The sequence below is a fragment of the Ictalurus punctatus genome, chromosome 19 (assembly GCF_001660625.3).
Source record: "Ictalurus punctatus breed USDA103 chromosome 19, Coco_2.0, whole genome shotgun sequence".
NCBI lineage: Eukaryota > Metazoa > Chordata > Actinopteri > Siluriformes > Ictaluridae > Ictalurus > Ictalurus punctatus.
The window spans coordinates 1,173,631-1,194,740 of NC_030434.2; the positions used below are offsets into that span (position 1 = coordinate 1,173,631).

The window sequence follows — 21,110 nt, forward strand, 5'->3', positions numbered from 1 at the left end:
GTCCCTCTTTCTTCTGATGATTTGTGGGTCTAATCAGCTGGCAAGGGCACTGATTCATAATCTCTCCTAGTGAATATGACATTTGTTTGTGTTCCTATGTGCTAAACTAGGAGCTGCTGATGTCTGTGTTCTGTCTCTCGCCTTGTTGACAATGTCATCCATAATGTTATGTCTTGTTCTGTTATAATCCATTCTGCTTTTCATTCCAGAAATAGGATCTCCAAATCCAAATTCAGGTTAGTACATGCTCTCACTGTCTGAAGAAATGGTTCGCCATCTAATGGTCCTCATTAAAGTTTCTCATATATGTGTGTGTTTGTGTGTGTATATTGTATATTCATTCTGAATGTTGTGCCCTTTCCACTGTATCATCTTAGTGTGACAGTTAGGCTGTGACTAAGGTTCCCCTAACTGCTCATATGCCATTAATTGAGGGATTTACATATTTAATACTTTAGCAAATTCGGACCTGCTAAACATTGCAATGAGTGCCTATATACCAGGCTTTTAGGTCTTTTTTGAGTTGAAGTGATTCACATGTTCTACAAACAATTAGTATAAAACTATCCTTGTAACAACAAATGGGTTTTTCTATACTCCTCTAGATTTCTTCATTTTTTTTGTATTCATATCTGTCTTTCTGTAGTCGATATTCTCGTCGCTGGAATCGTCTGTGCAGGCGTAAATGTCGAGCTGCTGTGAAGTCGAATGTCTTTTATTGGCTGGTGATTTTTTTTGTATTCCTGAATACTCTAACCATTGCCTCGGAACACCATAAACAACCACAGTGGCTGACGGATGTACAAGGTGATAAATAATGAAATTAACTCATTTATTACAGCTGCACATATAGTTAAAACTACATTGTGTTTATAGACATAAAAGCTTTATTGTATGTAAAGATTTATCCTTGAAGAAAACTCCTTATATGCTTAATGACTCAGGTAAAATATCTGTCCACAATTTCCTCTTCTTATGCCTTTGAATTTCCTGTTCCCAGATATCGCCAACAAGGTTCTCCTAGCGCTCTTCACTGGAGAAATGCTTTTGAAGATGTACAGTTTGGGACTGCAGGCGTATTTTGTCTCACTTTTTAATCGCTTTGATGGTTTTGTGGTGTGTGGTGGGATACTGGAGACCATCCTGGTTGAGACGAAGGTTATGTCCCCTCTAGGCATATCAGTGCTGCGTTGTGTGCGCCTGCTGCGCATCTTCAAAATCACCAGGTGTGTGTGAGAGTGTGGAAAGTGTGACTCAAGACACAAGGTAAATTAGGGTATTCAGAATAATTTTAATATAAAATTTAACAAATCAAATTTAAAATTAATCTCTTCAAAAGTTTCACCTCAAAAGCTTCCTGAGGGTGCATGAGTGTGCATGTAACAAATGTAATTAAATAAAATAATTTCACATCAACAGAAATAGGCAGTTTTAATTTTGTTTAATACTTTTATTGAAAATAGCTCATGTAATTGACATAATGTGTATATACACTTACTGACCACTTTATTTATGCACTTTAACACCTGTAGACCTGCTCATTCATGCAATTATTCAATCAGGCAATCATGTGGCTACAGTGGACATAGGTTCATCAAAACTGGGCAGTATCAGCAAGTATTTGTCCAATTTTCTACAGTCCCATGTTGGTGAGCCTGTGCCCACCATAACCCCAGATACTGTTCTTAGCTGACAAGAGGACTTGATGTGGTCTGGCCATTCTCCTCTGACCTCTCCCATCAATGTATGTATGAAATGTATAAACTTTAGAGACTGTTTTGCATGAAAATCCCAGGAGCTAAGCAGTTTTTGAAAAACTATTCTGCCTGGCACCAACAACCATGCCAAAGTCAAAGACATTGAGATCATAGTAACTTAAATCATGCAGATATAGTTTAAAAAAAAAAAAAAAAACTTTATATATCATTATATAAATTGGATAATTGCATAAATGAGCATGTGTACAGGTGTTTCTATTGAAGGGGGGTTATGTATTAATTACACAATTATTATTTAATTTAATTGCATAATAATTATATAGTTTAACATACAGTATATAGTTGTAATAATATTAGAAATGAAGCCAAGAACATTGACTCTTATATTAGAGTAGTATTTTTACTGTTGTTTCACCATTACTATAATAGGTCATTTCACCAGAAAAGTATATAAGGGACAACACATATTATGGTTATGAACTGTTATTCTGAGTGTGGCTGTGCACTAACATTGTTCTGCACTGGAACTCAGGTACTGGAACTCTCTCAGCAACCTGGTAGCATCTTTGCTGAACTCTGTCCGTTCCATCGCCTCCCTGCTGCTGCTGCTCTTCCTTTTCATCATTATTTTTAGTTTGCTAGGCATGCAACTGTTTGGTGGGAAGTTCAACTTCGATGAGACACGTCGGAGCACATTTGACAACTTTCCCCAGTCATTACTCACAGTCTTCCAGGTACCGCTCATGAAAATTAGCAGAAGATAATATATACTATATATAATATGTCATATGCAAGTAGTTATATTTTTGTGCAATATTTTGAGCTTGACCCACATGAGCATGCTGTATAGTAAGAGAGTGAAAGGTCACCTTTATACACCCCTGCCTTAACCACCATTATTTTTTGTTTATATACAAGGTGGAGACTTGTAAAAAGTGGTGGTCTTTATGCTATGGTAAAGTCTCAAGAAAACCATATATAATATATCCCATATATATATATATATATATATATATATATATATATATATATATATATATATATATATATATATATAGTAAAGATGGGATATTCTATTTATTTTTTTAACTGCACCAGTCCCATTTCCAACAAAACACCTTCATAACATGATGCTGCCACCCACATACTTAACAGTTGGCATAGTGTTCTTTGGATTTGAAGCCTCACCCTTTTCCTTCCATATATATCTCTGTATAGATCAGGTCTTTGTCCTGGTGATCACCTGGACATCAAACTATAGTCTGCCTTTTTTTTTTTTTTTCGTCTTGGAGTAGGGGCTTCCTCCTTTTTGGCTAATGTGATAAAAGGTCTCTCCCAATGGTTGACGTACATACTTTGGTACATGATGCTTCCAACTCCTTCATCAGTTCCTTTCTTGTTGTCTTGGGGTTTAGTTGAACCATACAGACCAAAACTATACAGACCAAACTCTAAAAAGGTTGGCTTCTTGCTATATGAAGGTAGTCACCAAAACAAGGCAATAAAATGTTCAATAAAATGTAATTTATTGAATTACAGGGAAAGAGAAGAAATATCAGTCAACAACTTACAGCTGCTAGTTCTAAATAGGGATAGACTATGAAGGAAATGAGTTGCATGTTTGGGTAAGATAAAGTGAGTAGGGAAAAAGCGAAGGAAGGTGTTATATCTCTCTTTCAAATTGGAATGTTTTTTTTAAATAAAAAAAAAATCATGAACTAGTACTGAAGGAATGTAATGCAGGAATATATTGTAAGGGTACAGGAAAACATGCACATTGTAACATGAGTTCATGCATGAGCAACTACATGAAGTGTCATTTATAAACCTTTGTTAACTGTCAAATTCTGAATAACTAATTATTTGTTTCCAGCTATAAATTATTTATTAAATCATATAAATTATTTATTAAATCATATAAATTATTTATTAAATCATATTAAATCAAAGTTAGTACCATTTTTTTTTACAAAAAAAAAGAGAAATAAAATAAAGGTTCAGCTTTGTGTTTATTTGCCTCCCTTACCATCCTCTTTATTGTGAACGTGTGGACTCTTAAATTAGGTTCTTAGATTTACACCAATTTCCCTCAGACATCTGTATTTGTTTGTTTGTTTATATTATTTGCTGTACTGGCAACAGATTTTGACTGGAGAGGACTGGAACTCAGTAATGTTTGATGGGATTATGGCCTATGGTGGACCATCATTTCCTGGTATGCTTGTGTGCATCTACTTCATCATTCTCTTCATATGTGGAAACTGTATCCTTTACAGCAGGGGGTGCTGACATTGAAATCTCACACCTTATAACACAACATTGCTCAGCAACAAAAATTGCAACCGAGTGCAAAAACAAAACAAAACAATACATGTTTGAATGCTACCCAATTTATTTATGCATACAAGCATACATAAATTGGGTAGCATTCAAACAAATTATGCTTGCATTGGAACAGTAGATCTTTGTTTGTATGCTAGGTGGCTCATGTGATGTCAACCAATTAACATAGCATTTGATAACTCTTGTGTCAGAGCACAAATAATCGTATGACATGACCTAGTGGTTACAAAAATACAGACTAAACGAAGTGAGTGTGAGTGCTGAGCTGTAACAAAACAATAATAATAATAATAATAATAATAATAATAATAATAATAACAGACTCTGTGTATTTTTATTTTGATAATCTACTTCTCAATTTGATTATCTCCAGAAGCTTTATCTGATAATTCCTATTCTAATTCAGGAGTTCAAATATGTTGCTAATTTAGGTGTGTGTAGGTCACATTTATCAGCTACTATTCTAAATAAAATTGACAATTTTATAATCCTGAACTCCTGTTCAAAACAGACATCCTCCTGAATGTATTCTTGGCCATTGCTGTAGACAACCTTGCAGATGCAGAGAGTTTGACATCAGCTCAAAAAGAGGAAGAAGAAGAGAAGGAAAGGCGGAAGCTGGCCAGGTAATGTATGCTCCCCTTGGAGAGTTAAGAAGTCATGTCTAATGAACACTAATTGCACTTTTACTTTTACCATTCTTTTAGTTTAACTTTTTCTGAGATGGAAGAAATACCATTTTATTATAGATTGCATGTACAACGTATAATTTTATTATAATAATTTTATTATCTTTTTTTTTTTTTTTAAACATAACAATGGAAACATTGAATTCAGTATACAAAGCATAAAATACACAAAGCAACGATGTTCAGGAAAATTAAACCTGTAAATCCTAATTCTACTTCCTTACATTTCCTTTTGAACTAGTGGAATCTAGGCCTGAGCATTTTAGACAAGTATTTAGAACTTAATGTAAACATTAATGTGTAAAGTGCACCTATGGGAATATTGCTGACTATTCATTTTATTCCTCTGACACAAATGAACATCAGTCAAGGTTGAGGTGTCTAGGAAGAAAAATGGTTTTTCCTGCTTAGCAGGAATAGAAATGGGCAGAAAGGCTCAACTGTTCAGTACGAGAAGGGGAATAGGAATAGGAAGGGGAATGTTTGCTTATTGCAGAGCTGGCAGTGGGCATGAACCAAATACAAGAGCTTTTAGCAACAATGCAACAGTATAATGAAGTACACAGCCCACATGAGCTTAGTATAGCCACCTCACAAACAGATACAGAGTATCTCTGAAGATCAGAAAATAATGTGGGAGTCATGTAATAGCAACAGGCAGCTCATGTTCGCTCACACATTGTTTAATCCAGGATCTAACATTGTCTTTTGCTAGCTGTGTCAATAACAACAGAATACAACAGAACAGAATAGAATGTCTCACATGCTGCAGAAGAGAGGAGATATGTCTGAGTTGCTGCCCTGTGGTGTGCCCTAAAATTTCCAGTTTCTGAACTGCTTCATGGCTTCACATACTGGTTCATTCTTTAAGCTTGTTCATCAAACAGATAAAGCTGAGAGACCAGATTTGTCTCAGGCAAGCATTTACTGAGATTTGTCATCACTGATTATTATAATTGTTGGCTGTTAATTTCCCCCTTTCCATTACTCAGCTCAAAGCCATTAAAGATGTAAAATGACATCTACTGTTCAGTCTTCTTAGCTGATTTTAGACCCAACATTTTCACAGCCATCAACACATTAACTTCTTGCTGTATATGGCAACTTGCATCCACAAGCGATAAGTCTCTGCACTGAAGCCTTTCAATTCATGCAGAATGTCCTTCATTGCAGCCAGCTGTTCCATGATGCCTGTGCTTGTCAAGTGCTTACAACAGCCGTACAGATTAAAAGTTATGCACTAACTGATGAGTGTATATTAGTGTCAGCATCACTGTGTTTTTAGCCTTCACTGGCTGTTTGAAAATTAACTGCAAAGGCAGGCAAATCTTTCCACACAGCTTTTACTGTAGAGAGCCTGCTGGATGCCTATAAATGGGAAAACATTTGCCTAGATTTCAACAACAAATGTTCAGAAGCTGCTTCCTGAACAATCTAGCATTTTTAGCTGACTGACGATATAGAGATTACAGCTATGAAAAAATTAAATGCTGTTACACACACCCAGGACAGCTTTTACTGCTAGTTCTGTGTACTGTATTTGCCAAGCAGTCAATGGCCACCATGTTTGGAAAGTCATTTCCAACTTTAACTACAAATTCACAGGCTGTCTCTGTGAGCACCAAGCCCCATTCTGGCATTACTTTCTAATACTTCTGAGGTGAGAAACCCTTTGCTTCACAGAATCTTCAGCCCCTTTTGCAATGGGGCCTCCTGAGCATTGTGTTATCACATTGGTTCGATGCAGCACCCGTTTACATCAGCAAAACCTGAGATGGACATCCATCTTTTTTCTAAGTAACATTTGACCGTGTTGTGGGCTATTTCTTAGTATTCCACTTCCAGTCCCTCATCTCTGCCCATCTCCTATTAATCTCTATGTAGGTCCATCTCCTTTTGGTAGGTCCATAAATTCTTATTGACTTGCAAAATCCTTTGGCAGAGGCCCTTTAGGTACTCAAGTGTTCCCGTTCTCAGACAGTAATATCTGCCAACAACCTCATAAAATTACTGCCTTGTTTTCACATTCCTGTGGCTTTCTCTTTGAAGGATTTAAATGTATCACAGTTAGTCTTACTTTCAACGTATTCTTCTTATTCAGTCTGCATTTTTTCTTTTGCTGTCTCTGAAGTGGATTTGGTGGGGCCAATTATAATTATATATAAACCTTTAGATCCACTAGCTTTTTGGCTTTTCCAATTGTGATCATGAGGTTTTTGATTTCCCAGATGTTGTTAGTAGGCCCCTGTGCCACTGGAGTCATACAGTACTCCAAATGCATATCTTGAATCTAGGGAGATGTTGGCTGTTTTACGTTGAGCATACTACAGGAATGCGGTCACCATTGGGATCTATATTTGTGCTCCTGCCTATTTGCTTCCTCCACCCCTGACTACTTATTCATTGTTGTCCACTACTGTCAATTCAGTACTTTTCATCCCACCTTTGGGCAGTAGATGGCACCATCTGCAAAAAGAGTCAAGTCCTATCCTATCCTCCTGGTGTAGGGAGTGTGTTTGGGATACTGTGGTTTTATCCTCTTTCAGCCAAGTGAGACAGTGTTGGGTGTCTCATTTCTCTAGTGCTCATATTGGGTTATATCGTCCTCCATGTTTTGTAATGCTGAGGGTGGCCTGTAGTAAGTAGGTTCTTAATATTATACAAATTAACTTAGATTTCAGTGGGCAGGACTATTCAATTCAAAATAAATAATTTTGAAGCTGAGAAAAGAGGGAAAAATCAATCAGAGGCTTTGCATAAACATTGGGCATAGTGAATACAACAATTTGAATGTTCTGAAAAAAGAAAGAAACCACAGGGGTACTGAGCAACAGACACTGACTGTGTCAGCCAAGGAAAACAACTGATAACAAAAACATTATGAGAACTGTGAAGAAAAAAGCAAAAACAACAGTCAGTGAATCAACAACCTCCAAAGGGCAGGCATGAAGGTATCACAATCCACCGTTGGAAGAAGACATCAAGAACAGAAATAAAGCAGCCATACCACAAGATGCAAACCACTCATCAGCAGTAAGAATCAGAATGCCAGATTGGAATTCGCAAACAAATACAGAGATGAGCCACAAAAGTTCTTTAACCAAGATGATAGCAAAGTGATGGAAAGGCCGAAGTGTGGAGAAAGAAAGGATCCAAAACATACAAGCTCATGTGTGAAACATGGTGGAGGTAGTGTCATTGCTTGGGCTTGCATGGCTGCCTCTGGAACAGGCTCACTAATCTTTATTGATGATGTAACTCATGATGGTAACAGCAGATTGAATTCAGACGTTTACAGGAACATTTTGTCTGATAATTTACATAGAAATGCATCAAATTAATCGGGAGGAACTTCCTCATGCAGCAAGAGAATGATCAAAAACAAACTGCCGACTCAACAAAGGACTTTATCAGGGGGGAAAAGTGGAAGGTTTTAGACAAGTCAATCACCAGACCTTAACCCAGTGGAGCAGCATTTCACCTCCTGAAGAGGAGACTGGATATCTTGATATTTTCCTCATTCTGACTGTTGAGAAAAGTGTGTAATTAAGGAGTTTCTGACTGATTCTTCTGGAATAATCAGTGCCCATTAGATGCTATTTCATGTCAGTCATTTTCTTTTACCTTTCTACTTTTCCTTCAGCTCCCTCATTCTCCAACTTTACATTGTTTTACTTAAGCCATTTCTTCTATGAACCTCTTTTATAAATCCATTTGCCCTGTCTGGAGTGGCAGCACCCTTGTCCTCTTCCTAATCTTGCCATACTCAATTTGTCCTCTAGTTCCAATGAACTCCTCCTCCATGCTCCCCATCAGCATCTTCCTTTTAACTTTCATGCTTTCTGCTCCACACTCCACACTTTCTCAATCCAGTTCTTCTCCTACCTGCTTTCATCTTCTTTCACTGCCACATGTACCTCAGGTACCTGGATAAGTATCCAAGATGGCAACACAGTAGCACGCAGTAACAACTACAGGTCCACTAATATGGTGAATGTTACGTGCAGCTTACGCCAACTTGGATCTATTGTCCTGTGTATTCATTGTCCATTCATTGTCTTGTTCCGTGTATTTATTGTTTTGCACTTGTCTCACAATTTTGTGTATTTGCACTATATGTAGTCTTGCGTACTGTTCCGTGTTGCACCGTGGTCCTGAAGAAATTTCATTTTGTTCCAATGTATACAAGCTATATGGAGGAATGACAATAAAAACCCGCTTGATCTCTTCTGTTTTTTTTTTGTTTTTTTTAACTTTTTCCACTTTACTTCTTTTTGTGACATCTACGCCCTCTGTTACCACAGCCTTGACAATCTGTCTCTCCATGGCTTTCATTTCCTTCATTGTGTCTTACTTTTACAGTCAACATGTGTACTTCTAGTTGGGTTACACAGAGTGTGTTGATTTGTTGTTTGCTTGGTCTCATTATCTGGAAGTTTACTCAACCAGGCTGCCTGCTTAGTGATTGTAGCATCTTGGGTCCAGTTCAGTTCCCTTTCAAAGGGAACTCTACATTGCATTAGCTGAAACGCTGTGGGGAAGCACCCTCACACATGACCGGTATCTGAAGCTTGTGTAACATCATGCCTATTTATAGGCCTGCTGTTAACAGGTGACATTGCAATTATGCGTGTCGTGTGATATATAAACAATACCTGTGAACCGCGCCATGAGCCTTATTATCTTCAGCGAGACTGCATGTCGGTAGTTTGTGTAACACTCGCAAAAAGACTCTTCATTTCCTCTCTATCTTTTCCAAAAAAAGAGAAAAATCTCTTTTCTTTTCTGTTCCTTAAAAAAAAAAGAGAGAAAAGTTTGTGTGAGAGAATTCAGGAAGTGTGTTAGGCCTTGCTCCCATTTCATCATGGGGAGGACTGCACACTTTCTGTGTGAAATGTCTAGGATTGGAGCATGCCACGACAGCCCTCGAGAGGTCTGACTCTGAATGCATTACAATTAGGCAGCTCCGCTCACGACTCGCGCTCTTCTCGGCCGAAGTGAGTTGGGTTTCAGAGCCTTGCTCTGTCTTCCGGGTCTGGCTCTCTGCTGGATTTTGGAGCTTGCATCGTGACTCCTCCTTCCACTATGGAAAGCCAAAAAAAGATAAAAAAAAAACCCAAACACCCACACACACACACAAAAATTGTTAAAATAATTCCTCTCTGACTCCAAAGAGCCAGAAGGGTGTGCTAAAAACTGAGAGCAGCATATAAAGAGCTGCTTGAAAAGATTACTAAGGCTGGATGAGCTTTTTTCTCCCCAGTGAAAATGAATCCCTCACACTGCAGAAAACTGCAAGGCTTGTGGATCACTGCAGACAATGGCAGTGTTGCAGGCCTACCAAGCAGACCTGCTAAGTGAGGTTGACATACAGCAGCATTCAGCCAGTTCCATCCCTCTTGTGTCAAGTTCACCCAGGCATCCACGAATGGAGCCTGGGCCAGTGCTAGTGCAAGGGAGGCACAGAGGGTGAGTACGGCAGTCCGCCTCCCCCTGCAGGGGAGGAGGCGCCAAACAGACAAAGGAGGAGCAGTCCTGAGGGGCCGTGGAGGGATGTTTCAGGGGACATGAGGTTGTTAGGGCAGTTAGCCCCCAGTACTACTGTAGGGCCTCCCCTAGAAAAGGCTGCCCCAAGTTTTCAGTGTTCTCTGGTCAGCAAGCTGTCACAGGGCAACGGAAATCTGTGGTTTACCTCCAATAGAATGTGGAAAATTTAACGTCACTAAAAGAGCATCTGGCAGCATGGAAACTACTGCCAAATGTGTCTCCATGGGTTCTGTCTACCAAAGAAAAGGGTTAACGGGTCCAGCTCGACCCCCACGGGTCAGAGGTGCACTCACCACAGTAGTCAGCACAGAGCAGAGCCTGACGTTAGTACAGGATGTAAGATCCCTCTTGGACAAAGGGGCCATAGAACATGTACCCCTGTCCCTGAGGGAGGGAGGTTTTTACAGCCGTTATTTCCTGGTCCGCAAAAAAAGAGAGCAGTATGTGGCCAATTTTAGATCTGCATCATCTGACCTGTACTCTTCGGACATACAGGTTCAAGATGCGGGTGCCCAAACTTATCGTTCCACAGATTCAGATTGAGGACTGGATTGTGACACTAGATATAAAAGTTGCATATTTCCACATAGAAATATTGGGCAGTCACATGAAGTTCCTGAGGTTTGCGTTTGGAGGCAATGCATACCAATATTAGGTTCTTCACTTCAGGCTAGTTTCATCAAGATACTGTTCTCGCTCATATGAAGAGCTTGGGGCTCAGGTTGAACCTCACAAAAGTATGCTTTCTCCAGTGCAGTGGACAACTTTTCTACGGGTTATATGGATTCTACTACGATGAGGGCGTTTCTATCCCCAACATGCGTAGGGCCAATCCCAATAAATAGGCATGATGTTACACAAGCTTCAGATATCGGTCACGTGTAAGGGTGATTCCCCACAGTGTTCAGCTAACGCAATGTTTCGTTCCCTTCTCAGGTAACAGGGTCACATGCATAACCCAAACATTTTCTTACCTGTATTTTGAGATCAGGGGTCTGGAGGTTAAGGGATCTTTTTTGTGAGCAGTACTAATCCTCAGCTGAGAACAGGCTGAATACCTTGATTCATTTGCATTATCAATAAAGTATGGTAACAGCTAAATTTATGAGTGTCATTCAATTTTGCACTATCAGGATATATTTCAACAATCATGATGACTTGGAAATATGGTCTCCACTAGCTCTGGAGGAAACTTCCCAAGCAGTTCACAATGTAAGGAAGTAGAACAGCAGGTTACATAGGACAATTCAATTCAATTCAATTCAGTTTTATTTGTATAGCGCTTTTTACAATAGACATTGTCTCAAAGCAGCTTTACAGAAATATCAACAGGGTATACAGATATTAAAGGTGTGAATTTATCCCAACTGAGCAAGCCACTGAGTGGCGACGGTGGCAAGGAAAAACTCCCTAAGATGTTTTAAGAGGAAGAATCCTTGAGAGGAACCCGACTCAGAAGGGAACCCATCCTCATCTGGGTAACAACAGATAATGTGAAAAAGTTCATTATGGATTTATATGAAGTCTGTATGGCCTTAGGAGCAGCTGTAGTCCCAGCAGTCTGGAATTAGAGAAGATTTGAGCTCCATCCAGAGGCAGAAAGGATCTGGATCTCTAGTATCTCCATAAATTCGTGTGGGGCTCGGCGAAAGGAGAGAGGGAGAAAAAAGATTATTATGACTGCGAAGTAGTAGAACAGAATATAGTCAGGGTAGGCTTGACTAAACAAATACATTTTAAGCCTAGACTTAAACACTGAGACTGTGTCTGAGTCCCGAACACTAATAGGAAGACTGTTCCATAACTGTGGGGCTCTATAAGCGAAAGCTCTCCCCCCTGCTGTAGCCTTTACTATTCGAGGTACCGTCAAATAGCCTGCATCTTTTTATCTAAAGTAGTCAATTAGTTCAACAATTCAGTAGAGGACCAACAGGAAACTTGACAAACAAATGAAATAACTGTGGGTGTGTAATGTAAACTTTTTTTTTGCAATTGCTGCAATCTGACATAAATTAATAATTTATCTTTTTTTTTTAAATTAAAAAATACAACTATTACATGATTATAGAACAGTTTATACATTCTAAATCATTATATTGAAATTTAAAGCTAGTTTCCAGTTGTATACTGTGAATTACTCATCTGTATGGAGTGGTATAATGGCATCCTATATTGTGTTATTGAAACCATACTTTGTGTCACAGAATGGCTAGTCCGGAGAAGTGGCAAGGCAATGAGAAACTTCCAGTTGAGAAAAAAGAAGAAAAGATTGAAATGAAATCAATTACCTCAAATGAAGAAACTCCAAAAACCACCAAGGCAAGTTATATTCACTCTCATACCTATATAGAGACATGATACTAGTTATTAAGAGAACCAGACCAGTTGAATGAGTCCTTTTGTTAAGGCCTTTTAAAAATCTTGGTCAGAATAGATAGATTTTGTCAGAGTACCAGACCATAAGTTCAATCTATAATCATAATGCAGAGAGTCAGACTGGGAAACACATACAGTGCTGTGAAAACATATTTGCCTCCATCCTGATTTCTTCTGTTTTTGTGTATATCTCATATTAAATTGTTGCAGAAACCTGAGTACACAAAAAATACAGTTTTTAAATAATAGTGTTATTTATTGAAGCAAAAAAAGTTATCCAATACCAACTGGGCCTGTGTGAAAATGTATTTGCCCCTGTAGTTACTTATTCTCCAAATCTATGAAACTGCATTCATAATGGGGTTCAGCTGGAGTAAATGAAACCAGGCCTGATTACTGCAAACCCTGTTCAATCAAATCAACACTTAAATAGAACTTTTTCAACAGCAGTTGGTTAAAAAGGTCTTACCTAGTACCACATTATACTGAAGTTGAAAGAAATTCCAGAAATGATGAGGAAGAAGGTGATTGAAATACATAATTCTGGGAAGGGTTGCAAAGTTATTTCAAAGGCTCTGGGACTCTGAAAGACCACAGTGCGAGTCATTATTTCCAAATGGAAAAACTCGGCACAGTAGTGAACCTTCCCAGAAGTGAACAACCTTCCAAAAAACATGGCCAACCTTCCTGGGCAACTTGCAGTAATTGAGGGAAACATGAATTCTGCACTCTACCAGAAAATCCTAAAGGAAGTGTCCAGTCATCAGTCTGTAAGCTGACTGAACTCAAGCACAACTGGATTATGCAGCAAGGCAGTGATCCAAAGCATAGTAGTAAGTCCTAGTCCTAGAAGTAAGTGAAAGACTGATCTCCAGTTATCTGAAGCATTTGGTTGCATTTATTGCAGCTAAAGGTGGCACACCAAGACTTTAATTTTAAGGGGGTAATTTGTTTTTTCACAAGTTGTTGGAACCTTTTTTTTCCCCTTCAATAAAAAAAATGATAATAAAAAACTGTATTGTGTGTTTACTCAGGTTGCCTTTGTTTTATGTTATATTTTGTTTGAAGATCTAAAAATATTTAGTATGAGAGATACACCAAAACAGAAGAAATCAAATGTACCTCTAGTAACCGAAGCCCCCAGGGATTTGCCAAACAGCTACAAAATACATCAGCTTTGATGGCAGGGGTGTGCTTAGACACTTATAGTGGTCTTAGATTGGTCAAAAAGTTAAAATTCCAAATACAGTATTGGCTGCTAAACTATAGCAACCAATAGTCAAACATAATAAAATACAGTTTAAATACCAATTAAAATAATTGATTTAAAATAAGAACTAAATATAACTTAGCTTTGAATCAAAACTCTAGCTATAAAAGAAGCAATACAGTGCAAAACAGTAAGAAACACGTTATTTCTAAATGCATCCAAACTAGCACTTGATCAAAGATCAATTTAGCCAGCTCTGACTTCACCCGAATTCGAAAATGGCTTTGAGCAGAGAGTGAATGAAGCTCCAGGTTTCTAGCACTGTATGCTATTTCACAGACCATGGCCTGAATGAACCATCAACTTATTCATTTAACCTTCGCTTCGTTTAGAAAGGTTTTTGTCACATTTCAAAGTACAAACGGAAGCAAAGGCAGATTCTTAAACATTTAATAACAAACAAATATACGAAACACTCTACAACTAGGAAACAAAACACTGTGGCAAAGACAAAATACAGCAGCGTAGACAAAGGTATAGTGAGACGATAACGTGAGACAAAGAATGCATTGCAAACTGTAGCTGTGTTTACATGGACAACAATAATCCACTCTTAATCCGATTAAGACCATACTCTAATTAAGAAAATACCATGTAAACAGCAATTTTTACTTACCTTAATCTAATTAAGGTCATAATCGAAGTAAGCAATAATCTATTTAAGACAGGTGGAATACTCCTGTATGTGTAGTAGTGACATGTAAACACCTTAATCACATTATGAATGCTGTGTGGGAGTTTTCACCGCATTTTGCGACAGGACACGATCACACACGGCAGTTTTACGTTTTACGGCGAACAAGAGAGTTCGGCTGTGTCCCAAATCGCATACTTTCCTACTATAGGCCTGTAGTGAGGAAAAATACATGTATCTCGGCTACTATACAGACGGTAACTACACGATTTGGGACACACACACCGCTTCAAGCAGTTGTCTATTAGCACTGACAGGAACCTATAAGCATAACTTAGGTTTTACCGCTATTCAGGCACAGAAAATTATTGTTCATCCATGTTTTTTATCTCAGAAATACAGTCAGAAAGAAAACAAACGGTTTTCACCAGATTTTGAGTGAATGTAGATTTGGATATTGTCAGCATAAAAGTGATAATGGAGGCCGAGTGATCGCAGCAGATGCCCAAGTGGAGATAAATATTGAAAAGTAAAGGGCCTAATACTGATCCCTGAGGAACACCAGTGGGCACAGAGCAATCAAGTGGTTGATTTCATGCTGGATAGCTCCCTTGTGAGAGCCCCAGAATCAAGCAGTGAGAAATGAATGAAAGAAACACCAGCGAACCCAGACAGACGAAGGAGTGAAGTGGCTAAGTCAGGTGTAACAGAAATTTGTTTGCTAACATTATCAATCTTAGAATTAAAAAACTGAAGAAAAAATTACGTAGCTGCTGAGAAAGAGGCAAGGTAGTAACATTATTAACTTGAAGCAATCTGTTTATGGTTTGGAACAAGTGTCTGGGATTTCTTTGATTGTTTACAATAACCTGAGAGAAATAAGATGATCTTTCAGTCTCCATTAATGCTCTGTAATCACCCAGAAGATCCTTCCATGCTTCATAGTAGATATTCAAGCCAGAAGGTGCCAATTATGCTCCATTTTCCAACAAGCAGCCTTTCTAGTGTGCAGATTGTCATTATACCAGCGAGCAGAGCAGGTGAATGTAACCTTATGTGACCTTAGGGGAGTAAAAGTCAGGATTAGAAGCAAGAGCAGAGTTTAACTGCAGAACTTTCTCCTCCAGAGATGAGGGATGCAGATTGCTTAAGGTGGAAACAACAGAATTGGAGAAAACTGTCTGATCAATAGACTTCCATTTCTGGAAGGTTACTGTTTGGATATTACAGTATCTCTCAAAAGTGAGTACACCCCACACATTTTTGTAAATATTTGATTATATCTTTTCATGTGACAACACTGAAGAAATAACACTTTGCTACAATGTAAAGTACAGAGTGTACAGCTTATATAACAGTGTAAATTTGCTGTCCCCTCAAAATAACTCAACACACAGCCATTAATGTCTAAACCGCTGGCAACAAAAGTGAGTACACCGTTAAGTGAAAATGTCCAAATTGGGCCCAATTAGCCATTTTCCCTCCCCGGTGTCATGTGACTCGTTAGTGTTACAAGGGCTCAGGTGTGAATGGGGAGCAGGTGTGTTAAATTTGGTGTCATCGCTCTCACACTCCCTCATACTGGTCACTGGAAGTTCAACATGGCACCTCATGGCAAAGAACTCTCTGAGGATCTGAAAAAAAGAATTGTTGCTATACATAAAGATGGCCTAGGCTATAAGAAGCTTGCCAAGACCCTGACACTGAGCTGCAGCACGGTGGCCAAGACCATACAGCGGTTTAACAGGACAGGTTCCACTCAGAACAGGCCTCGCCATGGTTGACCAAAGAAGTTGAGTGCATGTGCTCAGCATCATATCCAGAGGTTGTGCTTGGGAAAAGGACATATGAGTGCTGCCAGCATTGCTGTAGAAGTTGAAGGGGTGGTAGGTCAGCCTGTCAGTGCACAGACCATATGCCGAACACTGCATCAAATTGGTCTGCATGGCTGTCATCCTAGAAGGAAGCATCTTCTAAAGATGATGCACAAGAAAGCCCTCAAACAGTTTTCTGAAGACAAGCAGACTAAGGATTACTGGAACCATGTCCTGTAGTCTGATGAGACCAAGATAAACTTATTTGGTTCAGATGGTGTCAAGCATGTGTGGCGGCAACCAAGTGAGAAGTACAAAGACAAGTGTGTCTTGACTACAGTCAAGCATGGTGGTGGGGGTGTCATGGTCTGGGGCTGCATGAGTGCTGCCGGCATTGGGGAGCTACAGTTCATTGAGAGAACCATGAATGCGAACATGTACTGTGACATACTGAAGCAGAGCATGATCCCCTCCCTTCGGAGACTGGGCCGCAGGGCAGTATTCCAGCATGATAACGACCCCAAACACACCTCCAAGACGACCACTGCCTTGCTAAAGAAGCTGAGGGTGAAGGTGATGGACTGGCCAAGCATGTCTCCAGACCTAAACCCTATTGAGCATATGTGGGGCATACTCAAATGGAAGGTGGAGGAGCACAAGGTCTTTAACATCCACCAGCTCGGTGATGTTGTCATGGAGGAGTGGAAGAGGACTCCAGTGGCAACCTGTGAAGCTCTGGTGAACTCCATGCCCAAGAGGGTTAAGGCAGTGCTGGAAAATAATGATGGCCACACAAAATATTGACACTTTGGGCCCAATTTGGACATTTTCACTTAGAGGTGTACTCACTTTTATTGCCAGCGGTTTAGACATTAATGGCTGTGTGTTGAATTATTTTTAGGGGACAGCAAATTTACACTATCACACAAGCTGTACACTCACTACTTTACATTGTAGCAAAGTGTCATTTCTTCAGTGTTGTCACATGAAAAGATATAATCAAATATTTACAAAAAAGGTGAAGGGTACTCTCGTCCTTCAGGAAATCATTCAACAAACACAAACATACATACCACACAAGACATATCCTGGCTGTTGTTAAATACACTTCTAATAATCAGCCACAATAATCATACTAGTAGTACTATACTAATGCATGCTAAATAAATCAAACAATTAGTGTCAACTTTGTGATTATAAGCATGATAAGTTCAGAAGAAAACATGGCATAAAAATAGATGATTGCAGTTGTTTTAAAAATGTATTACTTTTCACAGTCATTGTGCCTGTAGGCTATATGGAGTGTTCTGATTTGGGATGTGTTACGGAACGAGACTGGAGGCGGATGCAGGTGCAGGTCACCGTCTTTATTATTTAAACAAGAAACAAACAAACAGATAAACAAACACAGGGAGCGCGGTCTCTACGGACAATACTCACTCTGGTCCCCTAGCTACGACCGCTAGCATGCTACACATTAGCACATACCCGTATACTTTCCTCACTTCACGAACTAAACCAAGTTTAATACTGCGTGATGTGCGCAGTCACACGGGGGGGTTAAATAACAAACCTAATTAAACTAAAACATTAACACCTGGGGCAAATCAGAGACTTAAGTCAGTGTCCAAGCGGGAAGTGAACGAAAACAAAAGAGTCACGTGACCAGTCAGCGGCCGTACCGCAGTGCCCTCTGCTGGCCGTGGCGTAACAGAACACCCCTCCAAAGGGTGCTCCTCCCGGAGCACCAGGAACTCCCCTCCAACGGGGGTCCTGGGCCCCTGTGCGAACTGTCTTTCGCTGCGACAGAAAGCGAAGCAGCCTCCGTCGGGCAGCAGAGGAGTAGAGCAGCATCCCCACCGGGGTTGAAAGCCAGAGCACCGCCCCTGGCGGCACTGGGACACAGGACACCGCCCCTGGGATGCTGGGCACCACCCCCGGCAGCTCTGGAACTCTGGGTGCCACCCTCGGCAGCACTGGAGGGCTGGGCGGCCTCCTCGGCCGGGCGGGGCAGCGGGACGGCCTCCTCGGCCGTGCTGGGCAGCGGGACGGCCTCCTTGGCCAGGCTGGGCAGCGGGACGGCCTCCTCGGCCGTGCAGGGCAGCGGGACGGCTTCCTCGGCCGTGCAGGGCAGCGGGACGGCCTCCTCAGCTGGACTGGGCAGCAGGACTGCTTCCTCAGCCGTGCAGGGTAGCGGGACGGCCTCCTCAGCTGGACTGGGCAGCAGGACGGCCTCCTCAGCTGGGCTGGACAGTAGGACAGCTTCCTCGGCCGTGCAGGGTAGCGGGACAGCCTCCTCAGCCTGTCCCTCTGAGGTCGCCATGTTGACCTCAGGTGAGAGCTCCACAGCTGAGACCTCCCCGTAGGCCTCAGGCTGGAGCTCTGCTGTCCTCATTGCCCCCCCAAAAAAATTTCTGGGCCAGCCTTCACCTCTGGACTGCACAGCAAGGTGTACCTCCCCTGCAGTGGAAAGCCCCAGATGCTCAGGCTACTTTGTTGGCTGTGTTGCAAGGCGTCGCTCCTTGGCGGCGGGGACGGGGTATATGGCGTGAGGGACGACGCGGCGCGCAGCTCGGCTTTGCACTGAGAAATGTCCTCCGTGAGCTGTTTGCTCAACTCCAGGGAAGAACGGAGAAGCGCCCAAATACTGGCCTCTTCGGCGGCGCTCATAGCGACCTGCTGCTTCTGCATTTTAGGCGCAGTATTCTGTTACGGAACGAGACTGGAGGCGGATGCAGGTGCAGGTCACCGTCTTTATTGTTTAAACAAGAAACAAACAAACAGATAAACAACACAGGGAGCGCGGTCTCTACGGACTATACTCACTCTGGTCCCCTAGCTACGACCGCTAGCATGCTACACATTAGCACATACCCGTATACTTCTCTCACTTCACGAACTAAACCAAGTTTAATACTGCGCGATGTGCGCAGTCACACGGGGGGTTTAAATAACAAACCTAATTAAACTAAGACATTAACACCTGGGGCAAATCAGAGACTTAAGTCAGTGTCGAACGAAAGTGAACGAAAACAAGAGTCACGTGACCAGTCAGCGGCCGTACCGCAGTGCCCTCTGCTGGCCGTGGCGTAACAGGATGTGTACATTAAAAAGAACACAGGGTTCCTGGGTGAAAGAGCAAAAGGTCTCATTCCAAAGGGGTCCTTACTTCCTTCCTGACGTTATCAACTTTACTATCTTGTTGGGTGAGCCATCTGTTGTATGGGTTTTACAGAGGTTTCCGTGGTTGAGAGGGTTCAGCCCTTGTTCAGGGATGTATCTAGCACTTGTCTTAGTGGTTCAAGATAGGTGAGATAAGGCAGACACAAACAGGCAGTAATTAATTCGGCTCCTTGGTGGAAGGTCCAACAGGAGTCTGGCACTGAGCTCACCTCCTATTTATGATGAGGATGCTGGAGTGGCTGGATCTGTGAGGTTCTTTTGAGTCCAACACAGAATCACAGGATAAATCAAAGTTGTCATCTGTCAAGGGGGACCTTGTTTATTTAGACTTGTCTTTAGGGTTTTGGTGTTGTCTTCACTAGGAAATCACTCGCTGTTCCTGAAAATGGCCCCACACAGACAGCCCAAAGATCAATAAGATTACTGAGGATGGTACCAATTAAAAACCATGAAGATGGCTTTGAACAGCAACTGATATGAACAGTTTTGCTATGATGGCTTAGGACAGTTGCTACAACAGTTTTAGGACTGCAATTGCTTTTGAGATTGATACAAACATGGGACATTTTATGTCACTGACATATCCTCAGCCATTCCCACTATATGGTGATTTTCATGGAACTTCCACAAGAAGTCTCACTTAGATTTGATTCAGTGACTTACCACTGGGTTAATGTTGGCAAGTAAATTAATAAATCCAGGACTTGTGCACTGAGGAGATGGAGCAGACCTGGGACATTTAAGCAAACAATCTGCCAACGACAAGTTTATTTCTCCCTAGTGGAGTCAAACAGCCCTCTGGTGGTGCATGACAGATCTAACACCCTTTTGCACACATTTCCACATCTGTTACTGACTCTGCCTATGCTACACAACGTTTGTGAATCAGACCAAAGTGACTTTTCCACTTCTGTTCTCATTAGTTGTTGCAGATCTCATAAAAACATTGTAAAACATGAACAAAAAGGCACACTATTTGAAGCTCATGACCTGTATCTGCATCATTTTATACATTGTGCTGCTTACACATGATTGACTGATTATATATGAGTGGAAAAGGAGCAGCACCTGATAAAGGACTTTTCTCCTCCCAATGCATTTCCAATGTTACAATTAAGCAAAAGTTATTAGAGGCCAGTTGAACAGAATACACCCTTCTTCTCTGTTTTTATATATCAGTGCCTAAATAACAACTGTGTGACCCTCACCAACTTCTATGATCAAACAATTAACCTCAGGTGACAACAAAAATTAAAAAGATTTCAATATGTAGTAAGTTTTCCAAAAACATAAACCACCTATTTGTTGTCACCTGAGGTTATTTTTTTGTTCATAGAAGTTCGTAAGGACCACATAATTGTTATGTAGATTCTGACAAATAAACAGGACCTAACATAAAATTGAAGGAGGTTGTGCTTTCTTTTTCCCATGACTGGCTGTCATGATGTAGCTCTTGGGTTTTTCTTTATATCTCTAAACATTAAAACAGTCTGACCTTGGACTGAATTTGTCTCAAAGGCTTTCCACTTGTAAAAA

The 21,110-nt window shown here is 40.7% G+C and overlaps 1 protein-coding gene across 2 annotated transcripts in view; it reads left to right on the plus strand.

Moving 5' to 3' along the window:
- Positions 1–21,110, plus strand: part of cacna1c (calcium channel, voltage-dependent, L type, alpha 1C subunit) — a 317,859-nt gene that overhangs the window by 170,436 nt on the left and 126,313 nt on the right. For both annotated transcript variants that reach the window (XM_017494341.3, XM_047162132.2), the window contains exons 13-19: positions 210–236; positions 647–807; positions 1,001–1,226; positions 2,251–2,452; positions 3,861–3,981; positions 4,573–4,687; positions 12,502–12,616. In XM_017494341.3, coding sequence (XP_017349830.1) covers positions 210–236; positions 647–807; positions 1,001–1,226; positions 2,251–2,452; positions 3,861–3,981; positions 4,573–4,687; positions 12,502–12,616 — 967 coding nt within the window. The remainder of the gene's footprint in view (positions 1–209; positions 237–646; positions 808–1,000; positions 1,227–2,250; positions 2,453–3,860; positions 3,982–4,572; positions 4,688–12,501; positions 12,617–21,110) is intronic.